Source organism: Sinohyriopsis cumingii, chromosome 8, assembly GCF_028554795.1.
Source record: "Sinohyriopsis cumingii isolate HCF-2022 chromosome 8, ASM2855479v2, whole genome shotgun sequence".
Taxonomy (NCBI): Eukaryota; Metazoa; Mollusca; class Bivalvia; order Unionida; family Unionidae; genus Sinohyriopsis; species Sinohyriopsis cumingii.
Genome location: NC_142968.1, coordinates 55,790,384 through 55,815,658, shown reverse-complemented (window position 1 = coordinate 55,815,658; position 25,275 = coordinate 55,790,384). Strand labels below are relative to the sequence as shown.

The window sequence follows — 25,275 nt, the reverse complement described above, 5'->3', positions numbered from 1 at the left end:
GATTGTATATTTTCGTATCTCCAAATTGTGTTGGTATATAATCGTCAGGATGCTCAAGAAGATCTGATCATACATGCATAAGAACATATCTATTAATATGAAAAGACTATTTTCAGCCTCAGTTAGCCTTTGACAACGTTTATGGTAAAATGAAAATAGGAGGGATGTACGAATTATGCCGGAAATAATCATTGTGTAAAATTGCAGTTGTTGCGTTGGAAAATCTTCGAACTGAATGCATCATACATCGTGCAAATGATATACATTTAACTAGGAAAGCCAGTGCATATTGAGACTGATACTATGTAATCAGTTGCAAAGCAAGAAGGTTTTATTCTTTATTCGAAAAATTCCCATGGGCATTTCTAAATGATCGAAACCATTTAATCCCGTACATATCATTATTGTTGTCTTTATGTCGATATAAGCAAATACGTGATTAGCAGCATTATAAAAATGGATACTCCTGGACGATTTGAAAATGTCAAATTTTTATGGTAAAATTCCTTATCCTTACAGCAAAATATTACCTGACCACTTATATGTATATTTTTATAAGACAAACGTAACAGCATACTTTCTAGTACCTGGAATGCATTATGCATTGGTGCAATTTGTAAATTAATATAAAGAACCAGGGAATTAATATACGAAGTTTATTATTTTTCAAATTTCATACGGAAAGATAAGTAAATATTTCTGGATCACTTTTATTTTGTTTGACACTAATATTATCTGGACTGTATAATTTCCTGATTGTGTAATGAGTGTGACTAAGATATAAGGTTATTATTTCAAGCAGAAACTAATCAATGAATTGAGCATTGTTGGGTGACCAGTCATATCAGGAATAAATTATGTCATACCTGATCTTAACGTAAGCGCGATGTTAATGTAAACATTTCTAGAACAAATACCAAGAGTAATTTATTACGACTGTACATCATAGCTTTTAATACAATTTGAACACACACACAATACATGAAGAAAAGAAACTTATCACTTAAAAGTTTTGTTGTTTTTTTTTGCAAGTGGAATATTTAATAAGTAATACCGCGGAAGTGTGGAGTAATAAAGTAGACAATGATATGTAAGGATCTAAATGTCATGTGATATTCTAAATTTCTTTCCATATGCCACAATCTGCACATCTTCTGTATCAGTTCTGAGTGCATTAGCAGTCCGTGATTTAAAGTTTCTCATCTTGTTTACTGATCATAGTTTGATCAATCCCATTCGCTTTAAGTAAATAGGTACCCGCAAATTGTTGTGTGTAGTGACACATGTGTAGTCGAAAATTTTGGAAAGATCAAGGCTTACTTATCATTTGGTGACGTGTTTCACAAGTACTTTACTAATCTGATTTCCACTTATTTGCTCCACTCACTTTTCACCGACATACCAACGATACGAAGAAACTACATAGTGCATTCACCATACATGGAGTTAAGATTAGTAATGATATCTATGATTTATGTTTGGGCCCAATGCTGCTAGGGGAATATATGATAAAATGGGTTGCTTGAATGCAGTATTTTAACTCCTTGTAACATTTTTTTCTGCTTGTTATATCTTATTTATTTACTATACAGTGACATCATATTATTTATCTTTCACTTTAAAACAAAGACACACATACCGTTGTTGCTCCAATTCAAGGCGTGTCCCTTTGGTACATCACTATGATTTCCTGTTGCATTTTGTTATATTTACAAGTAGAAAGCTCCTAAGCAACTTATACATTATTACCAGTCACATGTATACGTATTTTATTTCAGAAGGTTGATACATATAAATCATTAAGTGTAGGTTTCCTTGGTTTTCCAGCTCTTTTGTTTTCCCGTACTATTTGAATGGTTTAAATCATGTTTGCCATCATTAACATAATCATACTCACAATGCAACTATCGACTAGACTGTCGGCACCTAGTCACCAAACTTTATTCTATCAATCTTTCGTTCAAGTAGTAAAGTATTTTCGATCTGTTTTCATTGAACTCTTCTGTTGGCTGTTTTTTTTTTCTTCAGATATTGGTTTAAATTTCGTCGTGTCTAATTATATTTCTCTCAGCTCAGTCAGAATCAAAGCATTTAAACAGAGTGTTGTCTACTGCAAATGCAAGACCTTTAGCTCATGCTCGTCCAGTCACAAGTCCGTCTGTCGACAAGAACACTTTGTGATGCATCTATGAACAACACATTTTCTCTTATGTTCGGTCTGAATTGTTAGGATTATTTCCTTTCCGATTAGAAATACATTGTTCTTTTAATGATAGAATATATGTCCGTGATCATTTGTACTGTAAAGATCATCACCAATGGTGAGTTCTTTTCAATGTTTGAAGACTAAGCAGAATGTTGATGTAAAAATCAACATCAAATTAGCCCACAGTCTTTGAAAGTTGAATATACAAATTAATACAAATTGGGTATGTGTCTGATTTATTTGAATGATCAGCATATTGCATAGTTTTATAATATACCGTAATTGCAAACACGTGAAGGAGCATATTTCAGACATAAATGTCATCTCAGTTATTGGAATAAACATGGCTTATCAATACGTTTGAAATATATACGCTCGAAAGTTATTAACTTAGGAATCAACGCAGACAGTTTTACCGAATCATATTTTAAATGAAAAAATCAACTGAAGTACATGGTTCCATATGATGTCGTGCATTTGATTTTCGTTTTGTAAATTGTCCAAGCGGTTGATTGCAAAAATAGTGTTAGTTACAGACCTCACAGTGTAATATACGACACCAAACACTGATTTGGAAATACGAGAATATATCGTATTTTACAAAGATTTCATACGTCCTCTTGATTTATTTCTTGTCCAATATTTTTCAATGAAATTACAATAATGATTTGAACAGTTAGCAGGAAACGCAGACTAGATATTAGCTTGAACCTAGTGTTGTACCAAGTCAATCAATACGAGTACCAAAAGAAATAGATGTGTAAGATTTTGGTTGATAATAAATTAAGACAATATGAAACTGAAAAAGGTGAAATGTTTTTGTAACGATTTCATACATTATCTTGATTCGTTTTTCTTCCAATATTATCCAATGTATGCTTTCATATAACTCTACGAGGTCCAAATAATTTTAGAGTGGAAAATATCTCACCTGCTTCATAATAAAACTTGATAAACTAGTAAGCGTTTCATGAGCGCAATAGTTCCTCTCTCGTAAACTCAAGGTTCCTCCATAAAGGAAAATATGTCTTAATAGCATTTAACGTTTCAGAACAACATCATTCATTATTTTTTGCGTATACTGTATGAAGCTAATATCTTGTACACAGGGCAAAGAAAGCCGCTTGGAACTGAATTCTTCCTGGACCGGTAAACTGGTATTCTGCTGTCCATACGATCCAAGAATGGAGTGCCGTAATGTGAATAAACTTGCGTTTTGTACACCTTATCTCATTCTATCCACAACTGATGCTACCCCTGTTAAGGAATACATTAACAAAGAGGACCAAATTCAAATGCATACTGAGAAAGGTACTACTGATCAGGAACTGATTTTTGACCAACATATGGTTAAAGCACAGCCATAAAATATTATTAAATAAGATGATTGAAAATGTGAGTTATGAATCCGAATGTTCATTTAACTTTCTTTACCATGACATGACAACTTTACCACTACATTTAAAGCAATAGCTTCGACAATTGGCAGCCCATATTTTTACTTCATATTTTAATACATAATAATTTGCATGCAACATCGATATAAGTATGTGCGGCCTATAGTTGCATCAACATAGGCCTTGGACTTCTGTTTGCGCCTGATTTAATTTCTGATTAAACTATTTCAGTTTTGAAAACGTATTTATGAAAACCCAACTAATGTTTTGTAATGTAATAACTAGAATACTAAATTTGAGCAGATTTCAAATAAACTTTAAACTCTTTGAATGAGTTTAACTTTTCTTCTTGTGAGAGCTCTTGAAAGATGGCAATCATTCCGATCGCTTCGCATTGACGTGATCACTCGCTTAAGATGCCCTGCACTCGTGTATTAACTTTATGGATAATCGCCAAAAAATGCAGAAGTATCTTTTTAAAGTAAAAACTAATTTTTCTTTTACACAGCTAAGATTCCACATAATCCAAATGTTCATATTTTTATGGAAATTAGTTATTTCTATACTAATATTGAAAACAGTTAGGAGAGAAAAACATAGAAAACTTTTATGATCAGTGAATGATCCGGTTTAAAAAATATCGAGGAAAATATGCAGGTCGGTTTTTTTTTATCCCATGAAATATTTACTAAAAGAACATCGGAAATCCAAATCATGGTAAGACAATGTGTGAGTGGTCGTTAAACGCTAATGATTTCCCCAGGAGTTTAGTTTGTAAACTGGTTTTGACTATTTCATTTTATTTCATTTGACTGCCTCTGCGTTGATTAAAATTGTAAAAATGTTTTATAAGTATTGTATTATACTAGATATAGTTTGAACTCCACGTTAAATAGCGAGTTGGCAACAGTGAAAACTTAACTATTATGTATCTGTACTCACAAATAGTCCTTATTTAAATGATCACATTAAGCTTATAGCTAATTTTAAATAATAAAAAAAACACCATAAAGGTTGTTATCAGCTGATTGACATGCTTGCGATACGATATCGACAAATGGCCGCGTTTGAAGCTACATAAAGTGCTAAATATTTCCATCATATATTTTTAAAGAGAATAAAATTCATTGACAAGAGCAATCTTTACCTCACCTTTTGTGATAGAGTCATACAATTACATAATAATTAACTCTGATAGTGACATTTTATATACAGTTTAAACTTACTTTGCAAACACCGAAAGTAACTAAGTCTTATCGCCCTATCTCAAAAGGCATTAGAATCAATGCGAAGAAAACGGGTAAACAAAAACTGAGCAGCAATCACGATCTTGACAATAAAACAATAACTGCGATACATAATGTGTCATCAAAATGAGAAACATTAGTTTGGTTCGGTTTGTTGCTGTAAGGCAGATTAACATAAGCAGGTTATTTATTGCAAAGGCAGTTGGTGTAAAATGCTTTTTTTTTCAAGTTCACCACTGTAGCTGATCCAGGCTGGTTAGTGATTTTACCAAATTGTCCCAGTCATACGGCAGGTTGTAACTGCCTACTTCCCTCCTCAGCGTGGGTTTGTGGAAGCTTGTTCTCAATCTTGGGATTTTATTGAGTCCTGAGATAGAGTATGGCCAGGGCAAATATTCTGGATGTGCCACAAATATGCGCTGAACAGAGACCCGAACCGTTACAACCTGCAGCATATTTAGGTTAATATCACTCACCATTCCCTCTGGCGATGTTTTCAGTGAATAGAGATTAAATCAATCTGATGATGAATTCCTTAGAACGAGGACAAAAGCTTCAGGTTAACTTTTTCTATTTAATTTGTGTATGTGATTAAACAGTTTAAAACATTATCACATGTGAATCATACTACATTACAGTTACGTTTTCACCGAAGAGAACACTATTTGTCGAATTGTCACAAAAAGGCAAGTGTGGATAATTCATTGTATTGAGTGACAATAAGCTATATTCACTCTAAACGTATCATATTTGTAATAACTGCTTTCATCATAAAGTAGTCCAATAGTCCATTTAATTATTTAATATATCTACGATAGGTTAACTCTACAAGTAGCTTTATCCCTATTTTGAAGGAATGCTTTGTGGGAGCTTACGCCATTTTCTATATAACCACGTCAACCGCATTATAAGTTATATGCATTAATTCAGATATATTTAAATTTATATTCGGTGTTTCTTATATCATGAACAGGATGTTTATGGTTTACTGTGCTAACCAATCATATTGTTTTTATCTTAAATTTAAAAATACATGAAATATTTCTTATACAATGATAGTCATAATGTTTCAAAACACCAAGCTAATGCATATCTTTCTTGTATCTTACTTTGATAAAAAATATGCAACCTATGCTTTAGATTACGCTAAATGTTCTTTTTGTTCCAGCAATTATCCCACGTGAACACAATGCCATTCGAACTAGCAATTATCCCACGTAAAAACAATGCCATTCAAACCAGCAATCATCCTACGTGAAAATAATACCGTTAAAACTAGCGATTATCTCACATGAAAACAACGATATTCAAACCAGCAATCATCCAGCGTGGAAACAATACCATTCAAACCAGCAATTATCCCACGTGAAAATAATACTATTCTATCAAGCAATCATCCTACATGAAAACAATACCATTCAAGAGCCATCAATCATAATACGTGAAAACAAGGTCATTCAAACCACCTACATGTTTGTTACAAAATAGATATAATCAATGTGCGAAAGTAGTTCACACATACACATGTAATATTGTTCTAGTCATCCAAATGTATTCTACACAAAAGGTTTACTGAAACCAGCGTATTGGCCTGGTGATACTCTGTTTATTCCTTGCAAACATGGAGTGTTATGCAGTTAGTTGAAGTCTAAAGTTACAGGTCAAGGTCATAACTATTTTTGACGTGGCGGTTAAAATTCTGATACCCACGAAGACATTGGTATGAAAATTGATAAACATTTACAAAAAAGAAAGACGCGTGTGTTTAATATATCAACTTCACAGTGTTCACTTCAAGATAAAAGGTGAGCATTGTTATTTTTGTGTCTGGTCTGTGACGCAAAAGTCTTAACGATAGTAAGAAACATTACTGCTATGCATCATGATTTGATGTTTTCTCGTGGCGTTTTTATAGACTTGTCTTTAAATTTTGATCTCGGGTTAAGTTCATTTCTTATGTCCATAATATCGCCAAGCTAAAGATAAAGTATTATAGACAATGTAATTAACATTTCAAGCTGTAACACGGGGCTTTAGGGTATGTGAGGGTGAAACTTATTCTCGTCTTGTGCAAGTTTATTACAAAAAGGGTTCGGCAAAATACCCATAGTTTCCTTTATTGAGCTGTCATTTGGCTTACAAGAGGTGGCCTTTAGACAAGGATACGTTTTCAGATATGCTCCTGCATAATGGATATAAGGTATTTTGAGGACATTTTGGTAAACCACAACTTCCAAAGGATTATGGTATGATAAAGCCTAATATTTTGTTTGCTACTTTCTTATTTTATGTTTTGAGACTATAATTATCATGAATATAGAGCGTCCGCCTAGGATGGGGGAGGTCGTGTTTTGGAACCCAGGCCGAGTCATAGCAAAGATTTATAAAATTGGTACTAACAGCTGCCACGCGAGGCGCTCAGCATTAAGAGGTTAGTGTTAGGACTGGTCAGCCTGCCGTCAGAATAAGGTGACTGGGTGGGACATCATGCTACATGTTTGCTGCATGCCCCAGCGCTAGACATCACGATAAACTGCTACACTGCAGACATCATAGAGATACGACAACAAAATTGTTAATGCTACTTTAAAAATCCAAATCACACACACAGATACACTATGGGATGTATTCCTTCATCAGCATCATTTTGCATTTCGTCTTGTGACAATCTGCTACCAGTAGTATCAACATATATGTGTTACGTGCAGATACAACAACTCCTGCACTGGTTTGCATATATGTACTAAGCCTGGCAAGCTTGGTATAATGCCCCATTTTGTTGGCCTGGCGCTTTTGAATGTCCAAGTTCTGGGTTGGATGTTTGTAGATCGTATTCTCTCTGGAATTCTCTGGCAACCATCTGTGTATTATCTGATATAACATTTGCAACCAAATGGCATTAGAGGATGCGTGTTATGTCTGCCTTGTTGGCTTGCACGACTATAAAGTCTGACCAGTTGGAAGGGACTGGTACAGACCTATATTTCACTATGCCACTGATCAAATGAAAGTGTTTTGTTTGTCCTGAAACTTCTCTAACCTGATAGAAAGTAACATCAGTCATGTCAGTGGGTTTTCCGGTTTGTACAAAAGGTTCCCCAAATGCATCTGTCAGTTCATCAATGTTCGTGACTCATTCGGGTTTTGAGGCGAAACTACTAGGGCTTGGCCATCTATCGCCAGCTAGGATGCTTTATCGACGATAGTCTGTGGTGGACAGATTTCAGCCTTGGTCATCACACTGGATAGAAAGTTTTGTTGCCCGTCAATTAACTGTCATTTGGTTATGCAAGGGCATTTGTCACAGTCATCAGCTCGTATTGTAACGTCTGTGTAGATTCATCTTCCTGCCAACATGGTAGGCAGTGATGAGGCACTGAAGTATATTCATGTCTGCCTTTATAGGAGATCATTTCCCTTGGCTTCAGCTTTTAATCCATACCGTCATGACAATGTCAGTACATATGACTTGCGCAGGGGTCTCTGAATTTGACTTCTATATGACCATCATCAGAGACGACGAGTCTTTCCCGCCAAATCATTAATGTCAATATTCAGGAGAACATCATAGGACTTGTCTGGTGCAAACATGTTAAATTTCTAAAGAATTGACACAATGTATCTTAGTTTTTACTGTCTCATTTCATTCTGGCTGGTGTGGTTTCATTGTGAATAATTTGGTCATCATGATCGACCATAAACATTGCTGTCGTTCTGGATGCAATGCAAAACACGTTACTATATGAAGTAACCCTTCTCATCTGTTCAATGCTGGCGTGTTTTTCCGTATTTATAAATTGTAACGCTGGTGCATTAATTACTCCTGACTAAGGTCAGTGTCAGCTTTGTCGAATATTTGGTCAACGGGAGTCTGAATAGGGTGGGCAGTACGCCCGGATTTTAATTAGAAACGTCTGTTGTGAATTTTACTTTGCCCGCCTCCCCCATCCTAAAATTGACACTGATACCTTCCTAACAAAGTTACCTTTGTCGATCACGAAGCTGACCTCATCAGGTATACTTATTCGTCTCAGCCAAGTACACTTAACCCCACATGGCAGTGTTAGTACTCTCATAGAGATGAACACATGGAAGCATTTGCCAAAAAGCAAGAATGTAAGGCTAACAGAGACTCTGACGAACATAAGCTGTATGCAGATCATCTTTATATACTGTCACCTGAATTGAAAGTTCACGTCTTCCTCTTTGCTGAATATAAATTCAATCATGATCCTGTTGATGCCAAAGTTGTCGCACAAGCATCATAATGGAATGCGTCGTCCATCGTGCTCCGTTAAGTAAATCCTCCTTCAGCCCAAGTTCCAGCTCCTTTAAATATGACAAGAGTTGTGCAAGCAGTAGTAACCACAGTTTCCAGTGTGAGGTTATGTACACGTACTCCCTTTGCAAACTATTTTTTGGCTATGTTCTTTTGTGTAAAATTGATCCCAAATTTCAATTCTGTATCCATACGTTTACCAATCCTGATTCTTGAATAGGTTGTCCCGAGATCTTCAGAAAGTTCGGAGGACGTAAAGTTGAGGAATCCGAACATTCACTCCAGCTCCATCAGTGCATAAATGAGAGCTTGATCAACTGCAATCATTGCATCTTTTGCTGAGGAGAGGCTGCTACACGAAGTAACCTTTTAGTAATTGTATTAATTGTTCGTATGTCCCTATGTTGATAGCTGGCATATTTCCAAATGTGTTTTGAATATTTTTTTGTTTCTGTTTCTATGTTTGGTTGAAAAGAGCTAAGGTGGTTTTTGTCTATTCATGTTGGCATATACACATGTACATTATAATTGGTTGTTGTTGAAAAGTTAAAATACATATTTTATTAGCCACGCTCAACTTTAATGTTTTATAACCGAAAATGGCTGCCATGAGAAATTTGAAATAGCCATGATTCTTTTCAGTTGGAATATTGTTCATAATAGTTCCACCCAAATATATTGAACAAAACTTTTCTGATGTATTCAGTGTGTTTGGTTTGTAAACAATAAAATCTTGTAATCATATGCAAATATCATGGCCCGGACTCCCCTGGTTTGTAGTTATGGGCTTTTAAAATTTTGCATGACTACCACTGGGGACAGGGTGTTGGTGACTTCGGTCCAAACAACATGATAATAGAGGTTAGGAGCAAACACAGTATTTTATTTCGTCATCTCTACTTCCTTTTGAAAAGGTATTCTAGCAGCAGAGGGGGCGAATCGGACATTTTGTCCAATCGTTATTTTGCTTAATTATTACTTTCTGCAACTCAACGATCTAGTGTCGTCAGCGCCTGGTAAAAAAAAAACGACGACGTCGTTGGGGGATCGTCCAAACGTCATTTGGTTTAATTAACACCTTCTGCGCGTCGATCCCCAGCGTCGTCAGCGTCCGGTAAGCACGTCGACGACCGCGTCGATGTCATTGCCCCCTCTGCTGCTAAGTGGTTATTTACAATGAAAGTCTTTATGATCTTACAAACAGAGTGATCACTAACTCCTCCTCTTGCAGATCAATTAGGTTATTTGACTGATCGGTAATTTTAAAATTAATTCTCGTTAAAAACCGATCATGGCATCGCATATAGACCGGATTAATCGGACTCTCAACGATTAAAAATCCCGGAGGGGCTGTTGGTGAAAACGAATAAAGGATATATCCCTGTTGAGCCTGATTTGATTGCTTGGTATCTACCTGGTAACTTCCTTCGATAGCATCACACACTAGATTAATCGCTATCACCGATGCAATATTTACGTTGTATGGAGCAATATGCCTACCACCATCTCCGTTATCGTGTCTGAGGATAGTTGATGGGGGGGTGTCCGCGGGTGGATTCTCAGGCCATCCTAGTATGGTTCTTATTGAACTGTTATAAATATCAACCATATACCCCGGTGTGCTTATTTCAATCGTCGACGATAACGTCGGTTCATGAACCGTAATAGCGATTTTTGATTCCTTTCCTGTGATCGATTTTATCCTGCGTTGAAATTCTTTATTGATTTGCTCTATTTGGTATGACCCAGTTGGTATTGTAACCTCCTCCCAGTCTGGGGTCCCATCGGGTTTATTTGTCCGTGCAAAAACCAGCGAGTTATTAGGTTGTTGTCCGTTAAATGCGTCCGCTCGGATATTAGGCCAACTGTGATATACTCGCAATTTTGCCAGTGCTATTTCCTTCACTGGAACCGGCGACGGGAAGTTCACACTGAATTCGGGTTTTGTTGACGTTATTGATATCATATTTGTTTGTACCGGAGTGGTGTTCTCCGCGATCCGCTGAAGTAATTGAAACCCTTCGGGGTTCAGCGACATTATTATTATTTGTTGTCTTTAGTGTCTAATTTCAACAACCAGGTGGTTTCGGCTTCCAGTTGAAAATCCTCGATTTTTGACATCGCGGAGCTATATAACTGGACCATCGTGGAGAATTCAACATCGGATACGAACAAATTATCAATCGATAACGAGATCAACCCGGATAATTTCGAGTATGCGTCGGATACTATTTGATGTTTTACTGTATACTCGTTGAGTTTTTTCTGAAAACACGATGATATCTTCCTAGTGATTGCGTTGGCGACTCCAGCAACTGTTGTCATCGCGGAGACAGCGATTGGAACAGCGATCGGGGCTATCGTGGTCACCGTGGATAAAATAACACCGGTACCGGCCACTATACCCGACACCGAGTACACGACCGCGTCGATGGCGGTTATTTTTCGGCGGTATTTTTTTATTTTTGCACGGTATTGTTCGGAAAGCGTTTTCAAGTTCGCGGAGAATTCTTTTGCGGTATCGAATCGATATTGATGTGACGTCGGTGATACCTCTGATTCAATTTCCTTGGTGGTCATTTTTATTTTAAAAGAACTAGTGTTTTTAATTACTTAGATTCGCTACAAATTCCACATACCATGTAATGTTTGCCCCGGCTAGATTTCTATCAACGGCTTTAATTATAAACCGTTCGATTGTATCCTTGTCGATGATTGTTGATATTGTATTGTTAAACCCGGATGAACTCGGCGATGATATACTGAACTGCATCGCCGAAATCAATGTCAATCGATAAATACCCTTAACAATTGCGGTGACATCTATTGCATTACGCGTAGGAGTCCAATCGAATGATCCGTATTGAACCGTGTATACGCCACTGCCGATGATCCCATGAGGTGTTTTCATTTTTTCGAGTTGCTCTGTCATTCTAGGTAGTCTGTCCTTAATCGCTTCAACATCAGTTTTGATTGTTTTTATTTCCCCTCCATACGCGTCTACATTTTTTTTGTTCGCTTCAATATTAGTTTCGAGTTGCTCTGTTATTCTCGGTAGTCCGTCTTTAATCGCTTCAACATCAGTTTTGATTATTTCTATTCTCCGCAAATTCGCGTCTATATTATTCTTGTTCGTTGCAACATTAGTTTTGATTGTTTCTATTTCCCGTGTATTCTCGGTCATACTTTTTTTGTTCGCTGCAACATCAAGTTTGATTGTTCCTATTTCATATGTATGCACGTCTATACCTTTTTTGTTCGCTGCAACATCAGTTTTGATTAATCCTATTCCCCGCCAATACGTGTCTACATTTTTTTTGTTCGCTTCAATATCGGTTTTGATTGTTCCTATTTCCTGTGTATGCGCGTCCACACCCTTTTTGTTCGCTTCAACATCAGTTTTGATTGTTCCTATTTCCTGTGTATGCGCGTCTACACTCTTTTTGTTCGCTTCAATATCAGTTTTGATTATTCCTATTTCTTGTGTATGCGTGTCCATATTATTTATGATCGTTGTAACATCAGTTTTGATTGTTTCTATTTTCCGTCCATGCGAGTCTACATTATTTATGATCCTTGCAACATTAGCGCCGATTATTTCTATTTCCCGCTCATGTACTACTACACCATTTCTGTTCTCTGCAACATCAAGTTTGATTGTTTTTATTTCCTGTCCATACGCAGTGATATCATTTATAGTTGTTGTAATCTCATCCGGTCTGGTATTTTTTTTACCAAAGAATTTATCAAAGTTGTCATCGATCCTGTTAACATTTTTCCGTAACGAGACAAATTGGCCCGACAGCGTTGCAAAATCCAAAATAGCACCCATTATTGCTGCAAGATTTGGTTCGGTTACCGCCGGGGTCCCGAAAAAACTAGCGGTAGTGAGTTGTATATCGGTGATAGATTTTTTCACCTCGGTGACAGATTTTTTCACCTGCGCGTCAAGTTCGGTCACCGATCTATCCAACCTTATAAAACCGTCTTTGACTAATGTTACCGCCGATATATGTTCACCCGGTTTGAGTCGTCCGTCGCCGGTATATAACGCGATAGTGTCCTCGGCGGCATCACGCTGTCGTGTTAAAACATCATTCAGTGACACATTACCGGATTTCAATTTACCCTGGCGGTCTTGAAATACAACTATTTCGCCTGGGTCAACACTGATTAAATTTAACATATCAGCGATTTCATCCTCAATTAGTTTTTTTATGTCGGCGGCGGCCGTTTCCGTGGATTCTTTCAGCGCCGAAACCGGTCGTCCCCAAATATCAATCATCGTTATTGTAGAAAAAAACGACGTTTCTAATTAACCCGCCGGGCCTCTACGACCCCACTAGTGTATTCGTTTACAACCACATGAGGTGGTTTTCGCGATGATGAAATCGCCGCGAGTACGTTCAATACCTCACGGCCGCATATCGGTGGGTCACTTAACTGCTGTGTTGGCAGCGTGGAATAAAAAACCCGGGCTGAACACGCCGGGGCTGAACACGCCCGGATATACCGCATAAACTCTTTCGGCGGGGCTAACCCGTATGAATCAAAATAGACGATCGCACGCGGATCAATCGCGTATGCAACCCAATGAGTTCCCGCTCCGGAGGACCCATCGAGGTTAATTATACCGGTTTCAGTATTCCTTGGGGCCGCCGGTAATTGATCCCTCATAAAAACACCTCTGAAGTTTTTTATCGCTAACGCGTTTGCGGCGTCTATTAAATCAAAATTAGACATGGGAGTCATTGACTCAGGAGTCATTGACTCCTGCGTTAATAAACGGTTCCCGGTAGTCTTAGACCCTTTCCCGAATACCATGAATACGGGGTTCCCGGTAGTCTTAGACCCTTTCCGGCTACGGGTCGTTTTTTTTTGTAGCCTTTCCCGGTTGCCTTCTTCAATGCCATCCCCGCCGCGGTACCAACGGCTCCTAACGCCGCCGCCTTAGCCACTGCTGGTGCGGCCGCGGCAATTAATGCCGGAATCGCAGCTAACAGCGGAAATATCCCACCGGTCTTTTCCATGTTTTTAATTGCTGCGGCCGAAAAATCTATTTGAACACCCTTTTTATTCTTCATCGCATCATTGAAATGTTTTATTTGACGCGCCGTCAACGATATCTTATGATTACCACCCGCCATCTGCGACGGCTTCAGCGTTATTGTGGTTCCGCATTGTTTAGCCGACTTTGATCGTAATTTCTTGACTTGACCATCAGTCAACTCTACACTGACGACACTATACGACATTTATTGTAAACGCGTTTTGTGCTTTCAATTACATGTTTTCCACTGGCGCATCAACGATTCTCATTCGTCCACCAACACCTTCTAGCAGCATTGATTTATCGCTGAGAATGACAGCAACCGCTCTATAATTAACACCACCCGGGGCTATACGAGCTCGGAAGTGTATATCAACGACGGATTGTCTCGTTAAATCAAGATGTTCCAGTGAAAAATAATAAATCGGATACAGGTTTTTAAAATCAAGTTGTGATATTTGCAAACCAGTGTCGACGTTTTGATCACGACCCATATACGACAGCAATCGATGGTACACACGTGCGATATGGTTGTCGCCGTAATTAAGCTGTATATCCTCGGATGGTTCCTGTTGTCCGTTTATTCTCAGCGAAACATCCCTGACTCCTAATTGATCAAATATCATATGGCTGCGTTCTTGACTGCCCAATCGTTCCCTATTCTGTAGCGCTATGAATATATGACGCGGGGCTGAAACACCCTGTTTTGATGCCAGGTGCCATGTAAACGTATCGGCGACGTTATCCTCTTTAGCATCAGTTGTTACCGCTAGCCAACTCAACAACGATTTCCCTCCCTGTTCCATAAATGCTAACAATCGTGCTTCCGTGGTAACTGATGGAGTCAGCACCGGCATCCACAATGCCATTTTAGTTAAAATGACTTTACCGGCAGCGACGCCAGCAGCACGCCATATTGCATTGTTATCATCGCCCCTTCGCGTCAGCGCGATTGTATGCTTAGCCCCATAGACAACTTTTCTGACATTTCTGCAGAATCCAAATATGTGATGGAGTGGAATCGCGCATGAAAACTGTCGGCGTGGTCCTTGCAACATTCCTACTCGTGCTGCGAATCCTAGATTGTAATCATTGTTGGTGCTTTTTATAATATTAAAATTAGCACCTGGTCTTGCTCTGCGGTCTGGATTGGCTGCTTCAGCCTGTGGGTCAGTTGCGGTATCTCTTTCCGCCAGCACGTTGATGTACTGAATATGGTCAGCGTTATTGGTGGTGTCCTTCGCAAACATCATAGATGGGCCCGCCGATCTTGTATAATCATCCGAGTATCTCGCCAACCCAATTATCGTCGTTGCAACATCAACCTCGCGTTCTATTGATTCAATTTCTCGCCCGTCAATAAGATATCTGGCGCTCTCAAATAACGCCATGATACCGTTGTTGACGAAGCCAACTCGAACACGATGGTCATCTGCGTATGGTGTATTATCGGCGGCATTTGTCACGAGTTCTCCCTCAATTTCGATAAACGCTTCACACGGCAGAAAGTATTTACTGGTATCTTGGACCTGAAGTTCAATTCGCGATCGTAGGTCGGGTTGCGCTGCATAATAAGAATAATATTGATAATCACGGACAGAATCATCCCTGCGCACTGGGGCATCCATATCAAACGCGGGATCAGCGGTACGCGCAAACATTCTATTATTTATCATGTTGATGTTTTCAATTGCGATTTTTTCGTCGTAAATTCTTTGAATTTAAACCACTCCCCGCTATCGCGTTCATGAGCGCGTTGGTTGCCGCATCGGCGGATGGCGAAGTCGCCAACGACGGAGTCGTCGCCAACGACTGAGTCGTCGCCAACGACTCTAATTTTTCTTCCACGGCGTTATTTATTACTTTACTGACATTTGCAGGCATCACTGTCGTTGATGGCATCACCGGTGGTTTCTGTTTTTTTCTCCTGGATTTCACCAACGACATTAGTTTGTCTCGCGCGGCAGAAAGCGCCTTTCCGGCAACATCTCCAATAGCACTAATACCCTTATCACGAATAACATCAATAGCCTTCATTCCTAATTGTTTGGCTAACGGCGCTACTTTTGGAGCCATTCTTGTAAATAACCCCGCAATGGTGCTACCGAGACCATCTCCATAGTACGCGCGGTAAACAGGCAATCGCGAGTTTACCACGTAGACGAGTACTGGTTTATCATGGTTGTAGTGTATGATCATCCTTATTAAAAACACCAGTTTTCCAATTAATCATCCACGAGCTCGTCTATGAGCGTTCGATATGCATTAATGTCCATAATACCGCCTGCAAATAAACGCTTGCAAATATCAGCGGCCTCATTGATTATTTCCGGAGAGTTATTTCCGGCTCGTTTTCCTCCGATTAGTACTTCCAGCCGTGATATATCACTGAGAACACTATTAGGGCAGGTAACGCCGTAGGATTCTTTACCAACAGGGTATCCTTTTCCTTTTTTTGGTGTTATACTCTTAACTTCCTTGTGGAATGCGTCGTAATCGGATTTACTACGATGTGGTAATGCATCTTTATGTTTACTTGCTAAATACACTATTCTTGCCCAGTCTTTTAACGACTTTATATTTTTCTCGTAACCGCTATTGATATGCTTCTTATCTCGTATGTTCTTAGCAAAATTGTTGGCAGTAAAATTAATTAATTCTTCCCTGTTGCTGAAGCCTCTAATTTGATCTATTGTGCTCTTCTTGAGTACAATACGGGGTATATTCCCCTCTTTTTCTTCCGGTATTTCTTCTTCTGGTGTTTCTTCGGGTATTTCTTCTTCTGGTTCTCTTGCGGTGGCGCCTGGTTCTTCTTCGTCGGCCATTGTAACATAAGGTTCTTGTGGTTCGGTTATAGCGAGTGGTGGTGGCCTCCGTGTTGTAGCAGCCGCTATTTTTGCAGGGAGTGTTTCTAAAGACCTTTTTGTTTGTTTTGTCTCTGCCGCTATCTTTTCAAGCGCACCAAGAACGGGTACAGTTGCCGCCGTAACATCCTTAGTCGCTTTAGTTACCGGGGCAAATAACTGTTCGCTTCCAACAGTAAAATCGGTTTGCATTTGTTGTCGCGTTTGAAGTTTCTCTCTCACTCTGTCTCGTAACGGTATAAACTTTTTAAGCGCTGCTAGCCGCTCTCTGGCTAGCCGAGTAGTAAGTGATTCACCTACCATTATTGTAAATTGATCCGCAATTTTCTAATTTTCCGCCGAGTGTACCATCGGGAGCTCCACGGAGTTTTCGTCTATAATCCTTCTAATGTTTTTGATCTTACTAGAAATCTCCCGGCGTCGTTCATAAACACGTCCGAGTTTTTTTCGTATTATTTCAACGGCAGTAAATAGTCCAATGAATGCATTTGCGTCATTGTGGTACAGGTTCTCATTAATCGTATGTTGTAATCGTTTTATAAAAAAATACTCGCGGGCCAGGGTAAAACGCCCCCGTTTCGACTGTTCGTTAATAATCTCATAATCGGATAATATTTTTTCACTGTCGAGACCATCAGATAATTCAATTCCTTGATTTTTTAATTTTGAAATCTCAGTTAATATATTATTGATGTCTTCGATATTCATTATTCTTATAAAACATCTTATTTCTAATATCAAAAATTTTAATAAAATTATTGGGGCCATTTTTGACCCCGTTTTTTGTATGGACAGTACAGTGCCGTAGATCTCCACTCGAGTGTTGTGGCAGATTGCAGGCATACATGGACAGTACAATGCCGTAGATCTCCACTCGAGTGTTGTGGCAGATTACAGGCATATACATATACTTAATTAAGGACATTCACATCTTGGAACCCCAAAGCATACATCTCCGGGAGGGAGGCCTAGGGTGACAAACGTCATCGTAGACCGCCCAGAAGATATGCTTGGGGGACATCACTACATGTACTTAATTAAGGATGAATATATTTACAATGAAATGATTGATGGATGATGGGACGGTACAAGACAGCACAAACATAAAACGGCGGGGCGGAACTCTACGGCCAATTCAACCAATCAAAAGCAACCCAATTAAATTAACCCGGTTGCATGATTGTGAACAAAAGACAACCACACGCCCGGGTCAAGAGCGTGGGTTAGTTTTGATTAGTTGAATTGGCTTTCGAAAGCCCCAGGCTTATAACGAGTCATCTTGTATATAAAGTGACTAATACAGCGGCGTCAGTCACAAGGTGTGTGTTAATTTGAATTCCCTTGAATCGTTTGAATCCTTAAATACTTATTAATGGTGTTTCACGGCATTTAAATGAAACCAAATACTCAAATAAAACATTAAAAAAAAGAATACAGCTGTTAGATAATAGCGTGTATTTCATTAGTTTTCATCGTAAAATGATTAATTAATCGCAACATTAATTGGACTTCAAGGGACGCAACATTAATTAGACTTCAAGGGACGTAACTCTTGTCATGCGACGCTATCACAAAACGAGTTATCTCCCTTTGATGTTATATATGAAAATCGAATTCTATGACCCGTCTTTTTTGAGATCGCTGTTTGATATATTCGTTCTGCAACAAATTGTATTGAGGCGATACAAATGTCAAAATATTTTCCTGCCTCATTCATCGACTGAAATATTTTTTCCTCGTGAGTTGTTGTATCAAATGACTTTACGGGTTTTGCTTTCTTTGAGTATTTACCAGTTTGGCCTTTTTTACTATTTTCACTCTGAGAGATGGCTTGCAGATTACACAGTCTATTATTTTGATAATTAGAATCAATGTGATCAATAACGAGAGTATCTTTGATCAATCCGTGGAAACATTCATAGATGATTCTGTGACAGAGATATTTTTTCCCTCCAGCAGTAAACATTAAATACCCGTGATTGTTTTTCCATCCAACCGGCTTCTTCAGTCTACGATTTCTAACAATACCGTCGCGAGATGCCTCGTAATTGACGAGCAGGGGATGCGGCTGAAATTCTTGGTCCATTTGTATAATAATACTACTTGTCTAATTTATTATTTGGTTTAATTATGAATCTTTCAACGTAGTCTTGGGGGGTTTTGATGACGAAGTCGGCGGTGGGGTTAATGACGGCGTTTTTAATTCGCTTGTCATAATAGCGTTTTAGTTCCCTGTATCGCTTTCCGCCACAATTGATACACAACTGTGATTTTCCTCTTACACCGACGTGGCAAACCAAGCACGGGAGGGGGCCAAGAGAACCATTACGAACGCTTTGTAAATGATACCCGCAGAATTCACCTCTACATGATTTATTGCACGGGGTTGTCGACCCAATCATCAACCATTTGCAGTGATTCATTATACTATATTCTTTCATTTAAATACTTGTTTTAATTATATGGATGAGTTCGAGAGATTGGCAGCAATTAAGCCCCGGAAAAATATTAGGTTTAATCTCGATAGAGTCCTCAAGGACACACCAAAAGCGTTAATAAACGATAAAACCCTGTTGAGTAAAATACGCGATTGTATCAATGAATTCAAGCGTGATGGCGCATCTCACAGTTGGTCAACATTTCGAATTGATGGCATTGTTGATGCTACCATGAACGACAACCGCGCAGCAATGATAATATCACAACTTGACGGTAAAAGGTATTTCTTCAGAGTAAAATTCATTGTCCGGGTGGAATCAGGCGATTGGATCATGCGTGATAAATTTGAACCAGTTCTCAGCGACAAGAAAACAGTTACTGTCAGCCGCGACTCCAAGCCGGGGTTGTTAACCGGAATTGACAAACCATACTATGAACGAGCGTATCCTGAAACAGCAGTTGTTTATGGAATATACCCGTTAAATAAGAAACCTGATATCGGAAAACTGAAACCGATGAAACAGTCAACTGGGATAAATTGTGTAGCAGAACGAATAATAGAGCATTTTACAAATGCATGTCGAGGAAACAAATTGACTGATTTACGACGTAGCAAAATCAACCAGTGGGAACTAACCGTAAAAGAGCGTGGAGCAACCATCAGCGACATAGCGAGATTAGAAACATCGCTGAGATTTCCAATAACCGTTACAACGATAACCGGTGAAGTATTATACGAATCGAAGTATAAATCGAAGGGAGCCCCAATCAAAATTATTGATCATAACGAACACGCATGGACGCCCGTGATCACAATATTTCCACGGGATAGAACAGTAAAGTATATCCCCGAAGAATTCCTGGGAGAACAATTCTCCAAGGACGGTTTTCTCGCGGAGAGGAAACTATTTGATGCTATTGCCTACTTGTGTAAAAACGACCCTGTATCAATGTGGTTACTTCGCAGCGCTGAAAACGATGCGGATACCTTTGATCAGTTTGTAAGACCAAACGGTGAATTATATCGCACTGAAGCATTTCACAACAGGATGAAAAAAACCGCCATAGAATTTGAGGAGCATGATGAACAACTGCTAACAAATTGTTTTACGATTCCATCGGTTGTAGCTCATGTTGCAGCAAGGAAAAATGCGTGGAGACCAACGCGCAGAGAATTTCTACCGGATGTACAATCCAGTTGTTTGGAATACTATCACGGTGGACTATGGAACACTGAATACAACCGCGACGCTATGATCTCGGTTGATATGGTTGCCTGTTATCCAGCGAGTTTTCTCGGGTATGGATCCGCCGCTGAGTACTTTAGACGATTTGGACACCCCAGTCATGAAATGATTCGTGTTGCTATTAATGGACCACTGCCTGATTTTGATTTAACCGGATTCGCTCGCATAGTATCATTTGAATTCGCGGCAGGACTCCATCGCTGTTGCTATATTTGGATCGGTAGACACATGGCTGAAAAGAGATGGCTGCCAATAGCGCTGCTACGGTATATGATTGATTGTAGCATGCTAGTTTCGTTGATTGTCAGTGACGCGATTATATCATACCGGGCACAGACTGAAGTCTGGTTACCAGAACCGGAGCGTCTAGATAGCATAATTGACGAGTCCAGAAAAAACATTGATGCCGACGAGGAATATATCATCGAATGGTCCAGGAGGATATTTAACCAACGAAACCGCGAGGCAAAAGATCTCGGTAGAAGAATAATTGGTAAGTTCACACAAGGTGGAAAAAACCACGACTACAAACGATATTGCTCACGGCTGATTATAGATGACGCAGAATATGATTTCGTAATCAAGGACACAGTGGCAAAAAATAGATACGTGAACTGCAAAACAGCTTTCTTGTCCAATGGAACGAGGTTGGGTACAGTTGTTACCTACAGCGATGGAGACAGCCCGGCGTATCCACATTTGAGGGCGTCTATGCTGGGATATGCCGCTATCAATTTATTCTCGATGATAAATAGATTCCCCGATACCGCGGTTAGAGTAGCCGTTGATTCGTTTTATGTTGACGTAGCGTATAAAGGAAACGTAGCCGAGTTTACTAGTCCGGACGAGAGTTGGGGTACATGGAGAATTAAAAATGAAATACGACGCGATTATTCCCCGTCAGCAGATGTCACCGTTGAGAACAACTACTTACGCGGTGATAAATTGTCAGAATGGTCTAATGCACCATCGTGTTCTGATCCAATTTGTAGACACAAGACGGTTTATTTAAGCGGCTGTGGCGGGTCAGGAAAGACGACTCGGGCAATTGAATTATTTCGAACGCGGGCAAGTATAATCGTGCTTACACCGACCCATAGACTAGCGCGAGAGATAAAACAACGAAATGTTGACGCCGTTACTTATCACAGCTTTTTTCGATACAGCGGCGGTGAGTGGACTCCTGATCGAATGGGTGAAAAATTTATTCCCGACATTATCATCTGGGATGAGATATGTACTGTTTCGTTAGATACTTTACAAATGTTTCTTGAGTGGTTGCTGCGCGCGAATACAGCGGTAATCATGTGTGGGGACCATGGCCAACCACCACCATTTGTCGGCGAGGGTCCACATGATTGGTTAAGGGGTTTTGTGGACTATTATGAAGAAACCGATACTGATTACCGAGCACTTGATGAACAACTGCGCGAGGTTAAGAAATTAATCAGATTACAGCCGGATAGAATTCAATGTGAAATAATTCGCGAGGTGATTCCGGAAACGCCGTTAAATGAATTCTGGGAAACATGGAGACCAAACGATTTGATTGTAGCGAGTAGAAAGATAGTCAGAGACACACTTCAGCGGAAGTTGTTTACGTTGCATAAGGAAAAGTTTCCAACGCGTCCAGTGCCGTTATGTTATAGACCCGCGGACACACGGCGGCAGAACATTGAAGTTGAAATTCCAGGTCGGACAGAAAAACAAATTCTCGTGCTGAATGATATCGTGCTCGTTGATATCAGCGTCGTCGAGGACGCGCTACGTGCTGATAAATCCCCGTGGACGCTAGGATACGCAACAACAATACATTCCTCGCAGGGACTAACCATCACGGACACAATTGTTTGGATAGTTGATAATCGCATCGAATGGTCGAATCTAGTCTATCTTGCAGTGTCCAGAGTACGAAGGATAAATCAGCTTCGAAGAATTGTTATTGACGAAGCCACCGACGAAGCCGGCGACAAAGTCACCATCGATGCAAGCGTCATTGATAGAAAACTCTCGGGTTACCGCCAACAGGATAAAAAAAACAGCGGCGTTTTGATATTGATGCCGAATTAATAATCTCGCTACGACAACAACAGAATAATCACTGCGCGAGTTGCAATTGTATAATGAGTTGGCGTTATTCGGATAAAGACACTCGCCAATTTACCGTGGATAGGATCGATAACAGTCTCGGTCATGTCAAAAACAATGTGAGGTTGACCTGTCTTGAGTGTAATAGACGCAACGGCGCTAGTTAAGACCACGCGGGGGTAATTGAGTATCGTTAGGTATCACTTGTAGTTGCTCGCGTGTAAATCCGCGCTGAGGAGCAGTTGAATCCAGTCTATAGATCGGTGGTCTACCAATTGATCGTGTTATCGTTGATATGTTATGTGTGGTAACACTCCAAATAGGATCGGTAGCCCTTTTTTTACCGCCTTCAAGCTCTCCTGGTTCATATAGATATCTAACAGTGACATCGCCAAGAATCGGCTTAGAAACGCTATTTATTTTTAATTTTCCGGGTATATACTCGTATTTAATCGCGTCGCTGGGCTTCATGTTGATTACTCGGGTAATCTCGTTATTTAACGCTGCAATTACACCTGGCAACCTTTTAACCCATTCACGAGATCGTTTTTCTTGGATGAATTCCTTCGCGTATTGATATCCAAATAACCGTTCAGCGAGAGTCCGATTGAATCGTTCAACAATTGCCTGATCACGATGTAGCGCAGTATGACCTCGTCGTATCGCGACGCTATGATGTTTCAGCGTTGATAAAACAGCGCCGCGAAATTCACTACCAGGATCAACTTGTAATAGATTTGGCCAGCGCAGAGGACCTCTTCGATAAATCCGCTCAAACGCATCGGCTACTTCAGTTGCTGACTTTGTTTTCAACGGTTCCGCTTGTTTGTATCGACTCGCAACATCAACTACGGTTAGCGCGTATTTGTAACCGTTGTCATGCGGCAGAAATAGTATATCAGCCTGATGAACTTCATTAGGTACGCTGACATCAAAGCGCGAGAAGTTGATTTGTTTAGGCGGTGGTAGATAGATTTGCCATATAGCCTGTTTGGATAACCAATTAGCCGCAGTGGTCTTTGTTACCTTTGCAGCGCTTGCAAGCTTACCAATTGCGGCCTTCCCCTTCCAGTATCCTCTCGGAGAATAATAGATGGAATCCATCGTTTTTCTTGGATGATTGTTATTAATTACCAGCGCCAATCATTAATTTACCTTTCATAGCCGATTTTACCAACCATGAGGCCAATTTTTCTTTGACGGATTTATCAGGAATAGCATTTAGCGCGTGAATTAATTTTACATCCGCGATATGACGCTGTTGCAGATCGCTACTTTTGTAAGCAACATCATGAGCATGACACGCCTTATCGATAGCGTTTATTGGATACTCACCGGGTTTGGGCTGATTTTGATCATCGAGTCTAATATCTAATCGTGTTCCGGGGCCACAGTAGTTATATCCTGGGAGGTGTTTTTCTCCTGGATACTTTGCCCACGGTGTTCCGGGGAGTTTTGCCAATTTGGCTGCGATGTCACCTCCTCGCTTTTTTTTAAAACATCTCCGGGTCTAATAGAAATAAATCTAAATTTCTTTGTACCGCATTGTACACACTTACCAGTAAGCGCCGATCTGTTATTTCTTGTCGTAACGGTTGTCATATCATTTGTGCCAGTACGCACTCTACACTTCACACAATATAGATCCATAATTTATGTATAGAGATATGAATATAATTGATTTTTCGGCGACTAAAACAAGAGAACCAGTTAAGCATGTTGCAGCGTTACCAAACTCGATCCGGATGATTATCATCGGACCATCTGGATCCGGCAAGACGCAATTGTTACTCAATTTAATAATGAGATGGATGAAGTGGGATAAGTTGTATTTGGTTGCTCCTAGCGTAGATGATCAACGATGCTACGAGGTGTTGAAAGATTTCAACGAGAATGCATCAGCGATCGCTAAAAAGAATGTTATTGAGTTTATTACGGATATCAATGATGCACCGGGTATTGATGATATTGATGGCGACGTTAACAATCTAGTCGTGTACGATGATGTTATGTTAGACAATCAAAAGAACCCAGCTAGGATATTTTCCAGAGGCAGGCATAAAAACACTGACGTGATATATGTCACTCAACGATACACTCAGATTCCAAAAGTAATCAGAGATAACTGCAATATTCTTGCTGTATTCAACGGCGTTGATACACACACGCTACGAAATATTTGGCAGACATGGTGCGGCGGTGACATGGACTTTAATGTTTTTCGAAACTTTTTTAGTCATGCTCAGTCGACCCCACATGGATTCATAACGATAAATTTACATGATCCTCGGACACGATATCGTATCGGACTTGACCAAATATTCGGTTAGTTGTAAATAATTTTCATTGTAAATAACCTCTTAGCAGCAGAGGGGGCAATGACATCGACGCGGTCGTCGACGTGCTTACCGGACGCTGACGACGCTGGGAATCGGCGCGCAGAAGGTGTTAATTAAAC

At 39.7% G+C, this 25,275-nt stretch overlaps 1 protein-coding gene across 2 annotated transcripts in view; it reads left to right on the top strand.

Moving 5' to 3' along the window:
* The window catches only part of LOC149793567 (uncharacterized), a 60,284-nt gene that overhangs the window by 23,360 nt on the left and 11,649 nt on the right, over positions 1-25,275 (top strand). For both annotated transcript variants that reach the window (XM_089967531.1, XM_089967530.1), the window contains exon 5: positions 3,316-3,517. In XM_089967531.1, the coding sequence (XP_089823657.1) occupies positions 3,316-3,517 (202 nt within the window). The remainder of the gene's footprint in view (positions 1-3,315; positions 3,518-25,275) is intronic.